At 43.0% G+C, this 13657-nt stretch overlaps 2 protein-coding genes across 2 annotated transcripts; both read right to left on the bottom strand.

Annotated features, from left to right (window-relative positions):
• Positions 1-7922: 7922 nt before the first annotated feature.
• Positions 7923-10344, bottom strand: LOC121998106 (cytochrome P450 710A11-like). The gene is made up of 2 exons (XM_042552855.1): positions 9850-10344; positions 7923-9699 (listed from the first exon to the last, which is right to left on the bottom strand). The coding sequence occupies exon 2, from the start codon at positions 9601-9603 to the stop codon at positions 8065-8067; it is 1539 nt and encodes a 512-aa protein (XP_042408789.1). The 5' UTR covers positions 9604-9699; positions 9850-10344; the 3' UTR covers positions 7923-8064.
• Positions 10345-10487: 143 nt separating this feature from the next.
• On the bottom strand, positions 10488-13273 carry LOC121998107 (14-3-3-like protein D). Its single transcript, XM_042552856.1, has 7 exons — positions 13083-13273; positions 12703-13009; positions 12538-12625; positions 11737-11846; positions 11502-11650; positions 10864-10901; positions 10488-10757 (listed from the first exon to the last, which is right to left on the bottom strand). Exons 1-7 carry the CDS (start codon positions 13153-13155, stop codon positions 10755-10757), a joined length of 768 nt encoding a protein of 255 aa, XP_042408790.1. The 5' UTR covers positions 13156-13273; the 3' UTR covers positions 10488-10754.
• Positions 13274-13657: the final 384 nt, after the last annotated feature.

Here is a 13657-nt window from a genome sequence, read left to right as displayed (position 1 = left end):
TGCATGCTGTTAATAATATATTATTGACGGCGTGCTTTTAATGCGCGCTGTTAATAACTTTTTTTATTTCAAAGTTCATATTATTAACAGCGCACATCAACATGCACGCCGTTAATAATACTATTAACGACATGCTTTTAATGTACGCTGTTAATAGCGCACTGCGAAAAGTGATTTTTGTTGTAGTGGTTTTTGTGCCTGAAGTTAAATAGCCACGGGGTCTAAACCAAGCGTGTTAAAGACTCTCGACCCGATCGGGAGAGTTATAAGTGAGCATGCTCTCGTGCAACAAGAATATTTGCCACGGGATGCAGACCAGACACGTCAAAGACTGATGGGTCGTTCGACCATGTTATAAGCGAGTGTAGATCTCGCGCTAAGTTTCAAAGACTTACACGACGATCGGCCATGTTAAAGTGTTGTAGACTCACGTGCCGAGAGACCATGTTATAAGTGAACTTTGTTGGTGCAGTTTGCACTAGCAGTCTTATTAAGGTTTTGATAAATGACAAAATAAGTTAAGTTAGATATTATTGTGATATAACCACTTTACCAAGTGTGCAGGAGTTAACCAAATAGGTCGACGGGTCGACTGGATATCTGGTGAGAAGTCCAGATAGGTCGACGGGCTGATCGAATATCTGGCAGGAAGTCTAGTTAGGTCAACGGGCTGACTAAATAGCTGGTGTGAAGTCCAGATAGGTCAACAGGCCAACTGAATAGCTGGTGCAAAGTTCAGATAGGTCGATGGGCCGACCAGATATCTGGCAAGAAGTCCAGTTGGATATAGAGATCGGACAACTGGCAAACTGATAAGCAAAGGCAAGTCACTAGAGGAGAGTGACTCAGTGAGGACATGCCCCATTTAAGGCGGCAGTAGGCGGCGGTCCAATGTAGGTCTATTTTAGAAATCTAAATTGAGACCCTAACTAGATTATGGTCTCGGAAAAATAAGATATAACCCATAAATCTTTATAAAATATTTATCAATATATTTTTCTAACTCTATGTTGGAGAGAAAAATGTAGTCCGTTGAATTCTACACGCGTAACAATTGACAGAGTTTAATTCCGAGTTCAAAATCAAAAGTTATGACCTTCGGAAGATTGCTGTGTTAGACCAGCAGTTGGAGGTGCCTTCAAGCCGTGGAAGGTGCCTTGAGCTTGCTTTGAAGGTACCTTGAAGTGCTTTGAAGGTGCCATACAAAGGATAAAACTTGTAGTTTATAGATTTTATCATCATCGAAGATAGGGGGATAAGATTTGCTTGTGGAGGTGCCTTGGAGGAGGTTGAAGGTGTCTTCCACAGCCTATATAAGCCATGTTTGTGCATGATTCAAGACACAACACATATACAAGCTTCTATGCGTTCGATTGAGGTTCTGACTGCTCTGGCCTACTGCTGTGACTCTGCTACGGCACTGATGCGTCCGACTACTGCTGAGGAACCAACCGACACCAAGCCTAAGTTGACAATCTTCGAATGTGTTGTGTAACGAACTATAATTTGTGTACTTAATTAGTTGCAAGAGGACAAGTGCAGGGTGTTGCACTTGTTCCTTCTTTCTGTGTACTAGATTCCTTTTTCTGGAGGTACCAACAAAGGTGTTTTAGTGGATTACCCATCGATAGGTCTGCAGGACTTGGGTCTTGGAGTAGGAGTCGCCAAAGGTTTCAAACCAAGTAAAATTGAATGCATGTTCTTTTACTTGCTTTTCTATTTCTGTCTTTTCTCATAATTTTTCGTTGCGTACTAAGTTCTTAAAAATGAAAAAGACCAGTTTTTCAAAACCACGTAATTCACCCCCTCACGTGTGACTCGATCCAACAAGCTTAGCCCTCACGCCAAGTGTCAAAGATTCTTAACCCATTCAAGCGAGTTATAAGCGAGCACGCTCTTGCACTGCAAGAATATTTACAACGAGATGTAGATCGGGCATGTCAAAGACTCACATGTCGAGCGGCCATGTTAGAAGTGAGCTTCACTCTCACGCCAAGTGTCAAAGTGAGTTTACTAGATAAGCCGAGCGACTGTGTTTTAAGTGAGCTTAGCCTTGGTGCTAAGGGCCAGAGATCCTAGACCCGATCGAGCGAGTTATGAGCAAGCGAAGCTCTCGCATGAAGTGCGATAAACCAACAGGTCGTTTAATAGTGCTAAGCGGGAATGCCAAGATTCACACTTGGAAACTATGCCAGATTCTTAGACCAATAGCTCTATGGCGATGTACGGAATCACATTAATTCATACTTACGAAAGTTTTACAAGTAGTGCTGGGCAGTACAAAAAAAGGGTAGAAAAACTTAAGAAAAAACTACGCAAAGTAGTAAAGAACTTTGTTGAGAAGGGAGTTAGCGATCCCCCCCCCTTTATTACAATTTTGGTTAAGGTCTCAGGGGGGGCGGGGAGGTGGTCGTCATCTTTTAGTTGTTGGAGAGTGACATCAATTCCATAGTTAAAAAGGTGAAGGATCTATTCGGTGTTGGTGCAGTCGACCTCTAGGGTTTTGATATTTGATAATATACATAAGTCTGGTCAATTTGACCAACGGTTAATCAAAACAAGACTTAATATTTGGAAGAGAGAAGTCTAGTCAGAACTAGATGACTAGCAAAAGTAAGTCCTATCCAAAGGATAGGCAGGTGAGAAGTCCTGGTGAGTGAAGTCGGGCCCTAGTGAGTGAAGCTAGGTAGTGGAAGTCCTGGTGAATGAAACTGGACCCTAGTGAGTGAAGCTAGGTGGTGGAAATCTTGGTGAGTAAAGTCATACCCTAGTGAGTGAAGCTAGATGGTGAAAGTTCTGGTGAGTGAAGTCAGACCCTAGTGAGTGAAGCTAGGTGTTGAAAGTCCTGGTGAGTGAAGTTGGGCCCTAGAGAGTGAAGCTAGGTGGAGGAAATCCTGGTGAGTGAAGCCAAGCAATAGAAATCCTAGTGAGTGAAGCTAGGCAACTCTAGGAGGAGAAAACCCTAGGTTATACTTGAATTCTATTTTACCTTACCATTTTGTGCTAACTCAGTGTTGCAGGGAAGTCTAGACAAGTCGACGAGTTGACCGGATGTCTAGCAAGTAAGTTAAGGTAAGTCACCGAAGGGGAGTGACTTGATGAGGACACGTTCCCCGGTCAAGGAAATAGTAGGCGTCGATCCAACTTAGAACCATTTCAGGAATCTAAGTTGAGATCGTGACTAGATTCTAGTCTCGGTGAGACAGAATCTAATTACTACCCTTTCTAATATAATTGTACTAACACTTTATTTTGCTGGGTAGTATAAATTATATTTTTACCTCGGACTAATATTTTCTTGCAGGAAAATGATTTTATGGGAAATGGTGGTCCGAGCGTCCGGAAGGTAAATCTTATCTCGACAGCTTGGAGCGCGCTGATTGGTTGGCCGACGTCACGGTCCAGGCGCCCGAAGCACTCCTATAAAAGAAGGCCTCCACCAGAGCTTCAATAACAACTTCTGCTACGATTGCTCTCGTGTGCACTGCTTCCAAGACGCCCTTGCTACGCTGCAAAGCCTCTCCAACAACTAAGTGATTAAGTCTTTATTTTATTGTTGTCAATATTTTCATAAATTCTTGTACTTATTATGATTTATTAGTGATTGTCCAACAAAAACACTCTCAAGTGCGGGCCTTGGAGTAGAAGTCATCGAAGGCTCCGAACCAAGTAAAATTGGTTTGTGTTAGCGTTGTGTTTAATTTTTTGTTTCCGCTGCTTACTCGATTTTCGAATTCTTAAATGATCGCTATTCACCCCCCCCCCCCCTCCCCTTCTAGCGCTTTTGGCAAATGCTTCATTGAACTCCTTATTTCAGCTGTTAGAGCGTGCTGATTGGCTGGGCCGACGTCACGGTCTAGGCGCCCGAAAGGGATCCGGGCGCCCGGAGCCACCTATATAAGGAGCCCTCCACCTGGAGCAAGAATAACAACTCTTCTTCCACGATTGCTCTGTTGTGCATTGCTCCAAAGACGCTCCTTCGACAACCTGCGACTACGTTTTAATTTTCTTGTTGTCAGTAATTTATAGTTTTATAGTTCTTGTACTAATCTTGTAACTCTTTTTACAAATAATTAATGGATTGCCTAACGAAAGCACTCGACGAGTGTGAGTCTTGGAGTAGGAGTCGATAAAGACTCCGAACCAAGTGAAAAACATGGTGTGTTAACATTGTTCTTATTTTTCTATTTCCGCTACTTACTCTATTCAATTTATGATTTTTCGACAATCGCTATTCACCCCTCCCCCCTCTAACGAACTTTATGATCCAACAATATCTATAGGCATCAGAAAAAAAAAAAAGGTGGATCGAATGATGCAAGCTGACCAAAAATTAATCTTTAAAAAAGGGAAGGAAGCCATCCGACGGAGTGTGGGAGCGAGCATAAGCAAAAGGAATGACGATTTGGTAGTCGCCAAGGATGTGGTAAGTCATTTGCATTTGGAGAATCTCATCTACGTTGAAATCAGATTCTGTGGGAGTTACTATAAGCCAGCAACGACTTGAGGAGGAGAAGTAGGATAAGCCATGGGATCACGAATAGAAATCAAGGATTAAGAGTGAAAAGGGAGGAGGAACTTATGGGAGCAATGGAGACCGTCGGCGGCGAACCAAGAAGGAAGAAGGTGAGATGAGGAAGACGATGGAGCCAAAAGAAAAGGTATGGGCTTAAAAATCTAGACAGTGGTTGCTTTGAGTCGTTCAATCAAGAACTTGGGAAAATAGGAGTTCAACGCGGCCGTTGAATTCAAAAAGGCAATAGTCACATCAATTCCAAATTGTCACCTACCACATCACGCATGTGGCGACATGCAGAGGCGCCACATGGCATTCTATTACATGGGACATTAATGATGAGGCAAAAAGGATGATTACCAGGCATGGCTGAGCGTGCTCTATATTAATGGGTGAAGATTTGAACAATTCTCAAAAAATTATGGTGACATCAGTGACAATTAGTAAGCATTGTAGTCAAAAGCAGAGCATAGCAAAGAGGCAGAAAATTGGCTAAGTATCACACACAACAGAGCTGAATAGTGGCTATAAAATTGAATGTCTTCATCGTCAGCAGCCGAACGACGGCTATAAAACTGAGTGTCTTCACCATCAGTAGCTGAACGACAGCTATAAAACTGAGTGTCTTCACTATCAATAGCTGAACGATGGTTATAAAACTGAATGTCATTGCCATTAGCAGACAAACGACGGCTATAAAACCGAATGTCATTGCCATTAGCAGCTGAACAACGGCTATAAAACTAAATGTCTTCACCATCAGCAGTCGAACGACATCTATAAGACCGTGTGAGGACGTCAGCAAAGTCTATGGGAGGCCTTGAGTGGCCGAACGCTTGATCGGGGAGAGAGACGCAGGAAAATTCTAATGATCGATCTAGTCAGTCGGACTTGTAATCTCCTTCGACTAGACTTGATGAGGAGGCTTGTGATCCGGTAATGATGGGATCCGACCAAAGATAGGTCAAAGTAAGGAAGACCGGCTGACGTGGAAAACAAAGTCGAGCGGACTGGCTGAGTTGGGCGAGGGGACCGAGTAGGGCCGAGCGGATCGAGTTTTGTCGAACGGATGGTACTAGCTCAGGAGACGATTACACCGGCCTCTCCTTGGCCGAATAAAATTGTCCTTTGGTAACAAAGAGAGCTAAGTAGCAGACGGCCCCGTCGACCGAGCTGTGCGTCCAGTCAGAAGGGGATAATCGACAAGGGTCAGGAAGCAAGAAAAGAGATGGGCTTGCAGACCCTAAGGATACTGTCGAGCAGAAATAGCCCAGTCGAGTGGACTCCAGCCGATTGCGCATAACTCCACCAAATATCTTATCATATCCTTTTGGGAGCTTGTGCCACTGACAACAAGGCATGTCCAGTAGGCAATCATACTTTAAAAGCTTCTAGTCTATCACATCGTAGAATTGCATAGTTGCTTAAGGAATAGTATCGGAGGCACTTTTTGACCTCTCTTTTCCTAGGACACCTAGGAAAACATGTCTACGTTTTGGGATGAGTGCATGAATAGTACAATGACGCTATAAAAGGGGATTCTTATCTATAGGGAGAGATATGCACAACTTTATTTTCTACATCTCTTAGCTACAATTCTCCATTTCTTGAGATTGCCGAAGATTAACTTGAGCGTCGTAATGCAATACCGAGAACCGCTTCCTGATCCGGTACTGACACTTTTATGTTGCAGGGCTACGTGGACTCTTCGTCGCATTAACTCATAAGTCATATCCCTTACTTATCATCTGTACTATTTTAGATCGGATCAATATCCATAAGGTTGATTCTAGAGGATTACTCAAATAACGGATCCACCTTGATTTGGTTGCCATGTCACACTCAGACCTAAATTAAAATGATCTATATGCATGATTGATCCTAATCATTCGTCTAAAATTAATATCTAGCTAATAGATTTTTTTCCAATTAACTATAATATAATCATTGCTCTTTAAAAAAAAAATCAATTAGTAATAGTACTAGATAAAAAAAAATAGAATGATGATATATTATTTTAAATAATAGATAATGTTTATTTAATTTTTGTATGTCTTTTTCAAATTTAATGCATCTTTAAATTATATCTAGTTTATTTAATGGGTTGCTCAATTTTAATTTTTTTGGCTTAGCGTATTGACTTATCCACCAACTTGACCACCTAAGCATCTACTTGGATTGATCATTTTCGCATACCTAACTTTTCACATGTTTAAATATATTATTTACACGTTTCCTTTAATTAACTTTTTATTTTCCATGTGACACAGTCTCAAAGCCAACGTCATCGCACACGTGTGCATCGTCTATATATATATATATATATCTGACTAAGGAATTCAAAGCGTTGACTGTTACCATAGTCTTTGCAAGCAATAAAAAACCACGCGTACATATCATTCGTAAGGAATAAAAGGCCAAGCGTACAAATCAAACTTTTGTCAACGCTTTGAATTTTGAAAAGGATTGACTTCCTTGATGGGGGGTTTAGGCAACGTTTTGTGCTTCTCCTTCGCCTGATGGCATTTGGAAGGACAGCCGGCTGACCCTGCACATACTACTTTTCTATATTCTCCTCCTTTTTTTTAAATTCTTATCAGCAAGGACGGATTGACTGATTTGTCCTAGTTCATTGGTTTATTTATTTCACTAAATTATCTAACACATTGGATTAGTGGACTCAATTAAGACAATCGAGTAGCTCTATTAGTTTGACATATCTACTTGACTGACTCATTTATTGATTTGGGTTGGACTCATCAATTGATTAGATCACATCGATTGGTTTATCAATTTCGACTAAGCCAACTAGCATATTAACCTAGTTAACCTATTAAAATTAGTAAATTGATGCATCAAGTTAACATCATAAGTTTTTTGGTCTATTCAGTTCAAACTACTACCCATTCAACTATATTGAATAGAAAACAAAATGGCTTTGAAATTAATGGAAGCTTTTTATTAAAAAAAAGAAGAAGAAATTATGTAGAAGGTGTTGTTTATTTACTTTTCAAAAAAAAAATCTAAAGATTAAAATATAGAACTTGTGCACCATACAAACCAAGAAAAACATCATCTAGAATGTAGAATTATATTAACAAATAATAATTCCTTCTTTCGAGGTTTAGGAAAGAAACAAATTTTTCTTATAGTTTTCATTTCACGAAGAAAAAAAAACTACTTTCCCAAAAATAATTAGAAAATACTGTTTGTATTGATGTTAGGTAGATGGAATGCGAAGGTGTGATGACATGACAATATTGGCATGACATTTAATATATATATATATATATATATATATATATATATATATATATATATATATTTCATACTTAAATAAAAAGAAATAAATAAAATTTAACGGCACCTCGAAGAAATATTTCTAAATGAAAGCAATAAATCACAATTAAAAACTAATAAAATGGCCCATACAAGAAAACGATGCAGCACGCAGACTGAACAGAACGAATGACACTTGTCGTTAACATGAAGTAAACACCCAATCAATTAACAATTATCCACCCAAGAATTACAGACGCGGGGATTGGCTAAGACGGCGGGACCCGGCGCGGGCCCAAGAAGATGGTGCAGTCGTCACGGGGCACGATAGTCGGAACGTAGGCGATGTCGTCGCAGCCGTCGGTGCGGTGGCGCTTGAAGTCGGCGAGGGAGACGAAAAGGGCGATGAAGAGGAGGAGGTGGTTGATGGCGTAGCGCTGCCCCACGCACTGGTGCGCGCCCGCCCCGAAGGCCAGGAAGTTGCGCTTGTAGACGCGGTCCTCCGCCCGCTCCTCCGAGAAGAACCGCTCCGGATCGAATCGCTCAGGCTCCGTGAAGCCCTGGAACGACGACTCGAATACTGATGGAAACACGATCGCGCCCTTTGGAACCGTGTACCACTCCGTCAGCTGGAACGGCTCGCTGGCGATGTGCGGGACCATCGTCGCCGGCGGTCGGTACCGCACTACCTCCCGCGCCACCGCCTCCGTGTACCGCATCTTCCGGATTTGCTCCGCCGTGATCGGGAGCCCTGACTCGGGCGACCATAGCGCCGAGACCTCCGCTCGTACCCTTGCGAGGACCTCCGGGTGAGCATCCAGCGCCGCCACCGCCCATAGGAGAGACGACGTCGACGCGTCCTGCGCCGCGAATAGGAAGTCGAACAGGTGGCCGCCGATCTCGATGTCGCTCGACTCCTGTGGAGGCGGCTTGCCGGCGGCCTCAGCCTCCGCGTTCTCGCGCAGGGAGTCCTGCATCCAGAAATCGATGAGGCAGGTGGGCTCGGCGCCGGATCGCATGCTAGATTTGCTTAGGGCGACAGTGCCGGAGAGGGTTTGGGCGAGGCGGGAGACGGCGAGGCGCGCGTTGCGGAAGGCGGAGCCGGGGAGGTCGAAGGGGATGGCCATGAGGCCGACGTTGAAGAGGTTGTAGTCGCGGTTGAACTGCTCGCGCGCGGCCGGGGTGAGGTAGGGCCCTGCGAAGACGGTCTGCGAGGTCTCGAGGTTGAGATCGCGGCAGAGGATGCGGAGCGGGACAGGTTTGGGGGAGGAGTCGGAGAGGGCGAGCCACTTGCGGATGTGAGCGACGATGACTCTCTGCTGAATGTCGATGTAGGTGGAAAGGGCGCGAGGGGTGAAATTGGGAGCGATGCGGCGGCGGAGGTCCTTGTGCTTCTGGTCGAACATGTAGATAAGGTTGTGCTCGCCGAAGAGCTTCTTGCCGAAGGGGTGGCCGACGAGGTGGAAGGCGTCGGGGCGGACGTTGGCGAACACCTTGTGGGATAGCTCGGTGGAGCGCACGAAGACGATGAAGCGCCCCACAAGGAAGTTGGCGGAGACGCCGAGGTCGCGGGCGACGGTGGCCTGCTGCGACCAGAATCCCGTAGGGTTCAGAATCATCGGCAGTGCGCTGCCGAGGAAGGGGACAACGAAGAGCGGCCCCGGCAGCGGCCCTTTCTTGCGGAGATACGACAGCTGCTCCCACAGAAACCAGAAGGCCAACGCGCAGAGGAGATAAGGCCCGGATAGTGACGCCGCCCTGCGGACGGCGTCTCCGGCGTCGTACAAGCCAGGCCAAGCGTACTCCATCTACAGTGCAATCTCCTACTATGTGTGCTGTTTTTACCCTTCTTCTCTGCTGCAGGAATGGTATCACACAAACCTCACTGCTTTCCTCAAAATGACCTGCCATGCAAACCGCAAAAGGGGCTTTTTATTCACAGATATATTTGTGGGTTTTTTTTTCCTTCACATTTTTCAATAGAAAAGTACAACTTGAACATGGATTGAAAAACGAATGGAATTCGAGAAGGAGAGGACGTATTCAGATTATACAAGGAACGCAAGGGCAGTCGCGATCTGGACTGCGTGGTAGACCTTCTGGAATTGAGGAAGAAAGAAAGACAGACAGAAGCAGCAGCCTGCTTGCGTTTCAAGTCTCAATTCTGCATGAATTGCAAGAACGGCAAAAGCCTGTTGCCCGGGCAGGAACGGTCAGCTTCCGTGGCCGAGGCCTAAAACAGAGATGGAAGAGGCTGAAATGGCATGCATGAGTCAAACAGCAGGGGGATGGCAGACACGGGAAGCAGGGAGATGCCCACAGGGAAACGGAGAGAGATGGACAGTCAGAGTTGTGGGAAGTGCAGCTCACAGTTGTGAAGGAGGCATCACAGGAGCTTGTCAATTGTCAATTGCCAACTTGCCGTCAATTATAATAAAGCATATCTAAGTTATTCTTATAGTCTTATTTTATACACCAAGTATAGACTCATTTCATTGTCCAATTAGAAACATCAATTTACAAGAGGTGGAACCAAGTGATGTGTGAATAGCAATTTGACTTTAAATCAATGCATTCCTCCTATGCTAAGATTTTGAAAATCAATACGTTCCAAAAGCTTCGAGATCTGTAATAATAGCGCCTTTTTAGAATAAATTTCGAAAGATACAACCCCTATGCAAGATCACAAGCGGAAAGAATGATCCATGAGATTTATATCCTTGCCTCGCTAGGAACGCTTAAAAACAAGAACCGCATTACAATGTTACTATCTTATTACAAATATGAAAGTAGAATTCGAGGGTTCCCACAGAGAAAAATCTAAAGGTGATGAGATTTCCACAACAGTGTGGATTAAGAACGGAAGCTAGGATTTGATAACAAACCGCAACCAGCCTACATGCGCTATTATGAATGTCTGGAGAACTTATCCTTGTTGTTTCGATGGAGCTGGTCGAATTCACTGCAAGGTTCATTCAGCAGTTCTTAGATTTTTCTTTTCAAGGATAGTTCGACTAGGAAACTTGTGTTCAAATGTTTGAAGTTACACTATGAGCATAAAATATTACCTGTGCATTTTCACCAGTTCCACTCTTTGAAGGATCCTCTGCAGTGACCAATCAAAAAAGCAATCAGGGAGCCATCGGCAAAAAGGAAAAGTCATTATGTTTCAGTTAAATAAATGCTTATACTGAGATTGAAATCCATGAAACGATTTGTTTGGTCGTTTATTTATTCAGACTAAGAAATGCCAAAGGTAGACAGACAAGAACCGGGGAGGGATCCTCTGGTCCAGGATCCTGGACCACCCCTGGTCCCCTATTCATTCATTGGTTGGATGAACTGGATCCCACTTGTTTAAAAGGTGGGGTCCAGTTCATCCAACCAATGAATGGACAGGGCCAGTTTCTGGTCCAGAATTTTCTGGACCAAAGGATCTGGCCTCACAAGAACCAAGACAATGTAGAAAGTAACTGAAAACTTGTAGGTTCCTAATTTGTATGATTAAGGAGCACATGTCATAATACGCTATTGTTATATTGTTTCATCATAAACGTTCACATGAGCCAAAGGGTTGCCAAAAAAGCCAAAGAAAAATCAGTATCCTTAAACTATATGACAGGATACTATAAGTAGTTAAAAGCTCATCTAAGACGATATAACGACAATGGCGTGTGTAATAGGCACAATGATATATTAGTTTTACCTCCATCCTCAGGGATGTCAGAAGTCCACAATGTGAGATTATCCCTCAACAGTTGCAGAATCAATGTGCTATCTTTGTATGATTCCTCGCTCAATGTATCCAACTCAGAAATTGCTTCATCAAAAGCTTGCTTAGCAAGATGGCAAGCCCTGAAAACAGATTTAAAAATAACATGAAATATGTACCAAAAACCAAAAAAGTTTTATACGAAAACTGCAGCCGTTCATAATCATACCTTTCAGGTGAGTTCATGATCTCATAATAGAACACAGAGAAGTTTAGAGCCAAACCCAGTCGAATTGGATGTGTAGGAGATAAATCAGCCTCAGCTGCACTTGTAGCTGCCTGTTAGCAAGTTCATGACACTGATTAAATCACAAATGATAGGGAAAATGTAGATAATTAGAATGTAAAGCAAAACCAATCTAGCACATCACCAACAAATTTCCAGGATGAAAACATACAAAAAGAACCCGAATAATGACAAAAAAGAATTTCTTGTTTCATGCTATCTAAGTATACAGAAATCAAATCAGACGTTCTTAGGTGAGTCTGAAGCTTAAAACTGTAAAAATAAATAAATAAAGAGTTGTGATTGCCTAGTGATAAAAAATTTTGAGATTTCCTTAAAAAAATTGAGTTTTAATTTCTGGAATTCTGTTTAATCTTTAAGAATTGTTTTAGATTTTTAAGAAAAGTTTTTGTTAGAGATTTTTTGGGACAAGATAGGCCATCTTTTACAAGAGTTGGTAATATTGTCAGTTTAGAAAATTTGAGAAAGACATTCTTCTGTGGTTGCAATATCGATGCAAATCTGATAACAAGCAACGCCAGAAGATCATACGAGGAGCGGGAAAAAAACTCGTATATCAAATCAGGTCAAGTTGGTAAAGTATAAGAGAAGAAAGCAAAGCAAGTATTGCACATCATTAGTTCTTCTTTACCTACAAGTGTTGCTTTAAAAGAAGCAAAACTAGGTCAAAAACAGTAGCAAAATTTGAAAAAATAGAGTAAGCATTGCACACGAAAGCGCTACCTCATACGCTTTCAGGGACTGATCAGCAACCTCCTTCTTCTCGTTTCCAGTCATGAACTCTGCCAGGTAGCGATAATAATCCCCCTTCCTACAATTCAAACAAGATTTCAAGATTAACCTCTAGAAACCTACACGAATTGACTCAAAATCTCAGATCTAGCCGACATCTTGTAGTAAAAGACCGAAGACTCCCCGTCCGTGGAGAAAGGAATGAGATGGCCGTCGATCAAAGTCATGATGTCGTTGCATATGTCAGATAACTCCGTCTCCACCTTCTTCCGGTACTCCCTAATCGTCTTCACATGCTGCTCGTTCCCCCTTGCTTCCTCCTTCTGCTCGATCGAGGATAATACCCTCCACGCGGCCCGGCGGGCCCCGATCACGTTCTTGAATCCTACGGATAGCAGGTTCCGCTCCTCCACAGTGAGATCCACGTCGAGTCTCGCTACGTTCTTCATCGAATCCACCATCTCTTCGGGAGAGAAAACTCCAAGGGATTAGGTTTGCGGGAACAGGAAGAGGGAAAGGGAGAGGGGTGCGTGTACCTTCGTATCGCTCAGCCTGCTCAGCGAGCTTGGCGGTGTAGACGAAGCTCTCGCGATCCTTCTGCGACGCCATGGGAGATGAGGGTGAGGTCGGATCGAAGCGATCTCGCTTCTGCTGCTGCTGTTGCTTTTCACTCTTTTTCCGCCGCACGCGGAGCGCAGGTTTCTGACGATAAAAGCAAACACAAGCGGACGAGCAAGTCAGAAAGAGAGAACGTGAACAGGAACGGATGGGTCTCGGCCGTCGGTGCCCGCTTCAGGATTCGTGAGAGAGATGATTGTAGTATATGTACGTCATCCGTTGGATACGAGAGAAATGATATCATAAGAAATTAGATCAAAATTTTCAATTTGTTTTTATTTGTTCTATCAGAAGAAATTTTACATTTAAACATTAACTTTTTAAATAATATTTGATAGATTTAATTTTATGGTGGATAAAATTTCATATTAAAAATATTTTTTTAAAAAAATAAATCTCCAACTATTTCAAGGGAAGAAAAAAAAACTAGTTTTTCCAAAAAAATAAAAAAAGGCATTTCACTGAAACCACATCATCTTCCTAGATTAATTAG

The sequence above is a fragment of the Zingiber officinale genome, chromosome 6A (genome assembly GCF_018446385.1).
Source record: "Zingiber officinale cultivar Zhangliang chromosome 6A, Zo_v1.1, whole genome shotgun sequence".
Taxonomy (NCBI): Eukaryota; Viridiplantae; Streptophyta; class Magnoliopsida; order Zingiberales; family Zingiberaceae; genus Zingiber; species Zingiber officinale.
Note: the sequence above shows the minus strand (reverse complement) of the source record. Positions and strands in the feature narration are given on the sequence as shown.

What these genes read in the sequence shown, in the direction of transcription:
- LOC121998106 (XM_042552855.1), bottom strand. Translation starts at nt 9,603, where the DNA reads ATGGAGTACGCTTGGCCTGGCTTGTACGACGCCGGAGACGCCGTCCGC.
- LOC121998107 (XM_042552856.1), bottom strand. Translation starts at nt 13,155, where the DNA reads ATGGCGTCGCAGAAGGATCGCGAGAGCTTCGTCTACACCGCCAAGCTC. An exon ending in GCAGGCTGAGCGATACGAAG is followed by an intron (nt 13,010 to 13,082) that starts GTACACGCACCC and finishes TCTCTCCCGAAG; the next exon opens with AGATGGTGGATTCGATGAAG. An exon ending in TCGGTCTTTTACTACAAGAT is followed by an intron (nt 12,626 to 12,702) that starts GTCGGCTAGATC and finishes TTTGAATTGTAG; the next exon opens with GAAGGGGGATTATTATCGCT.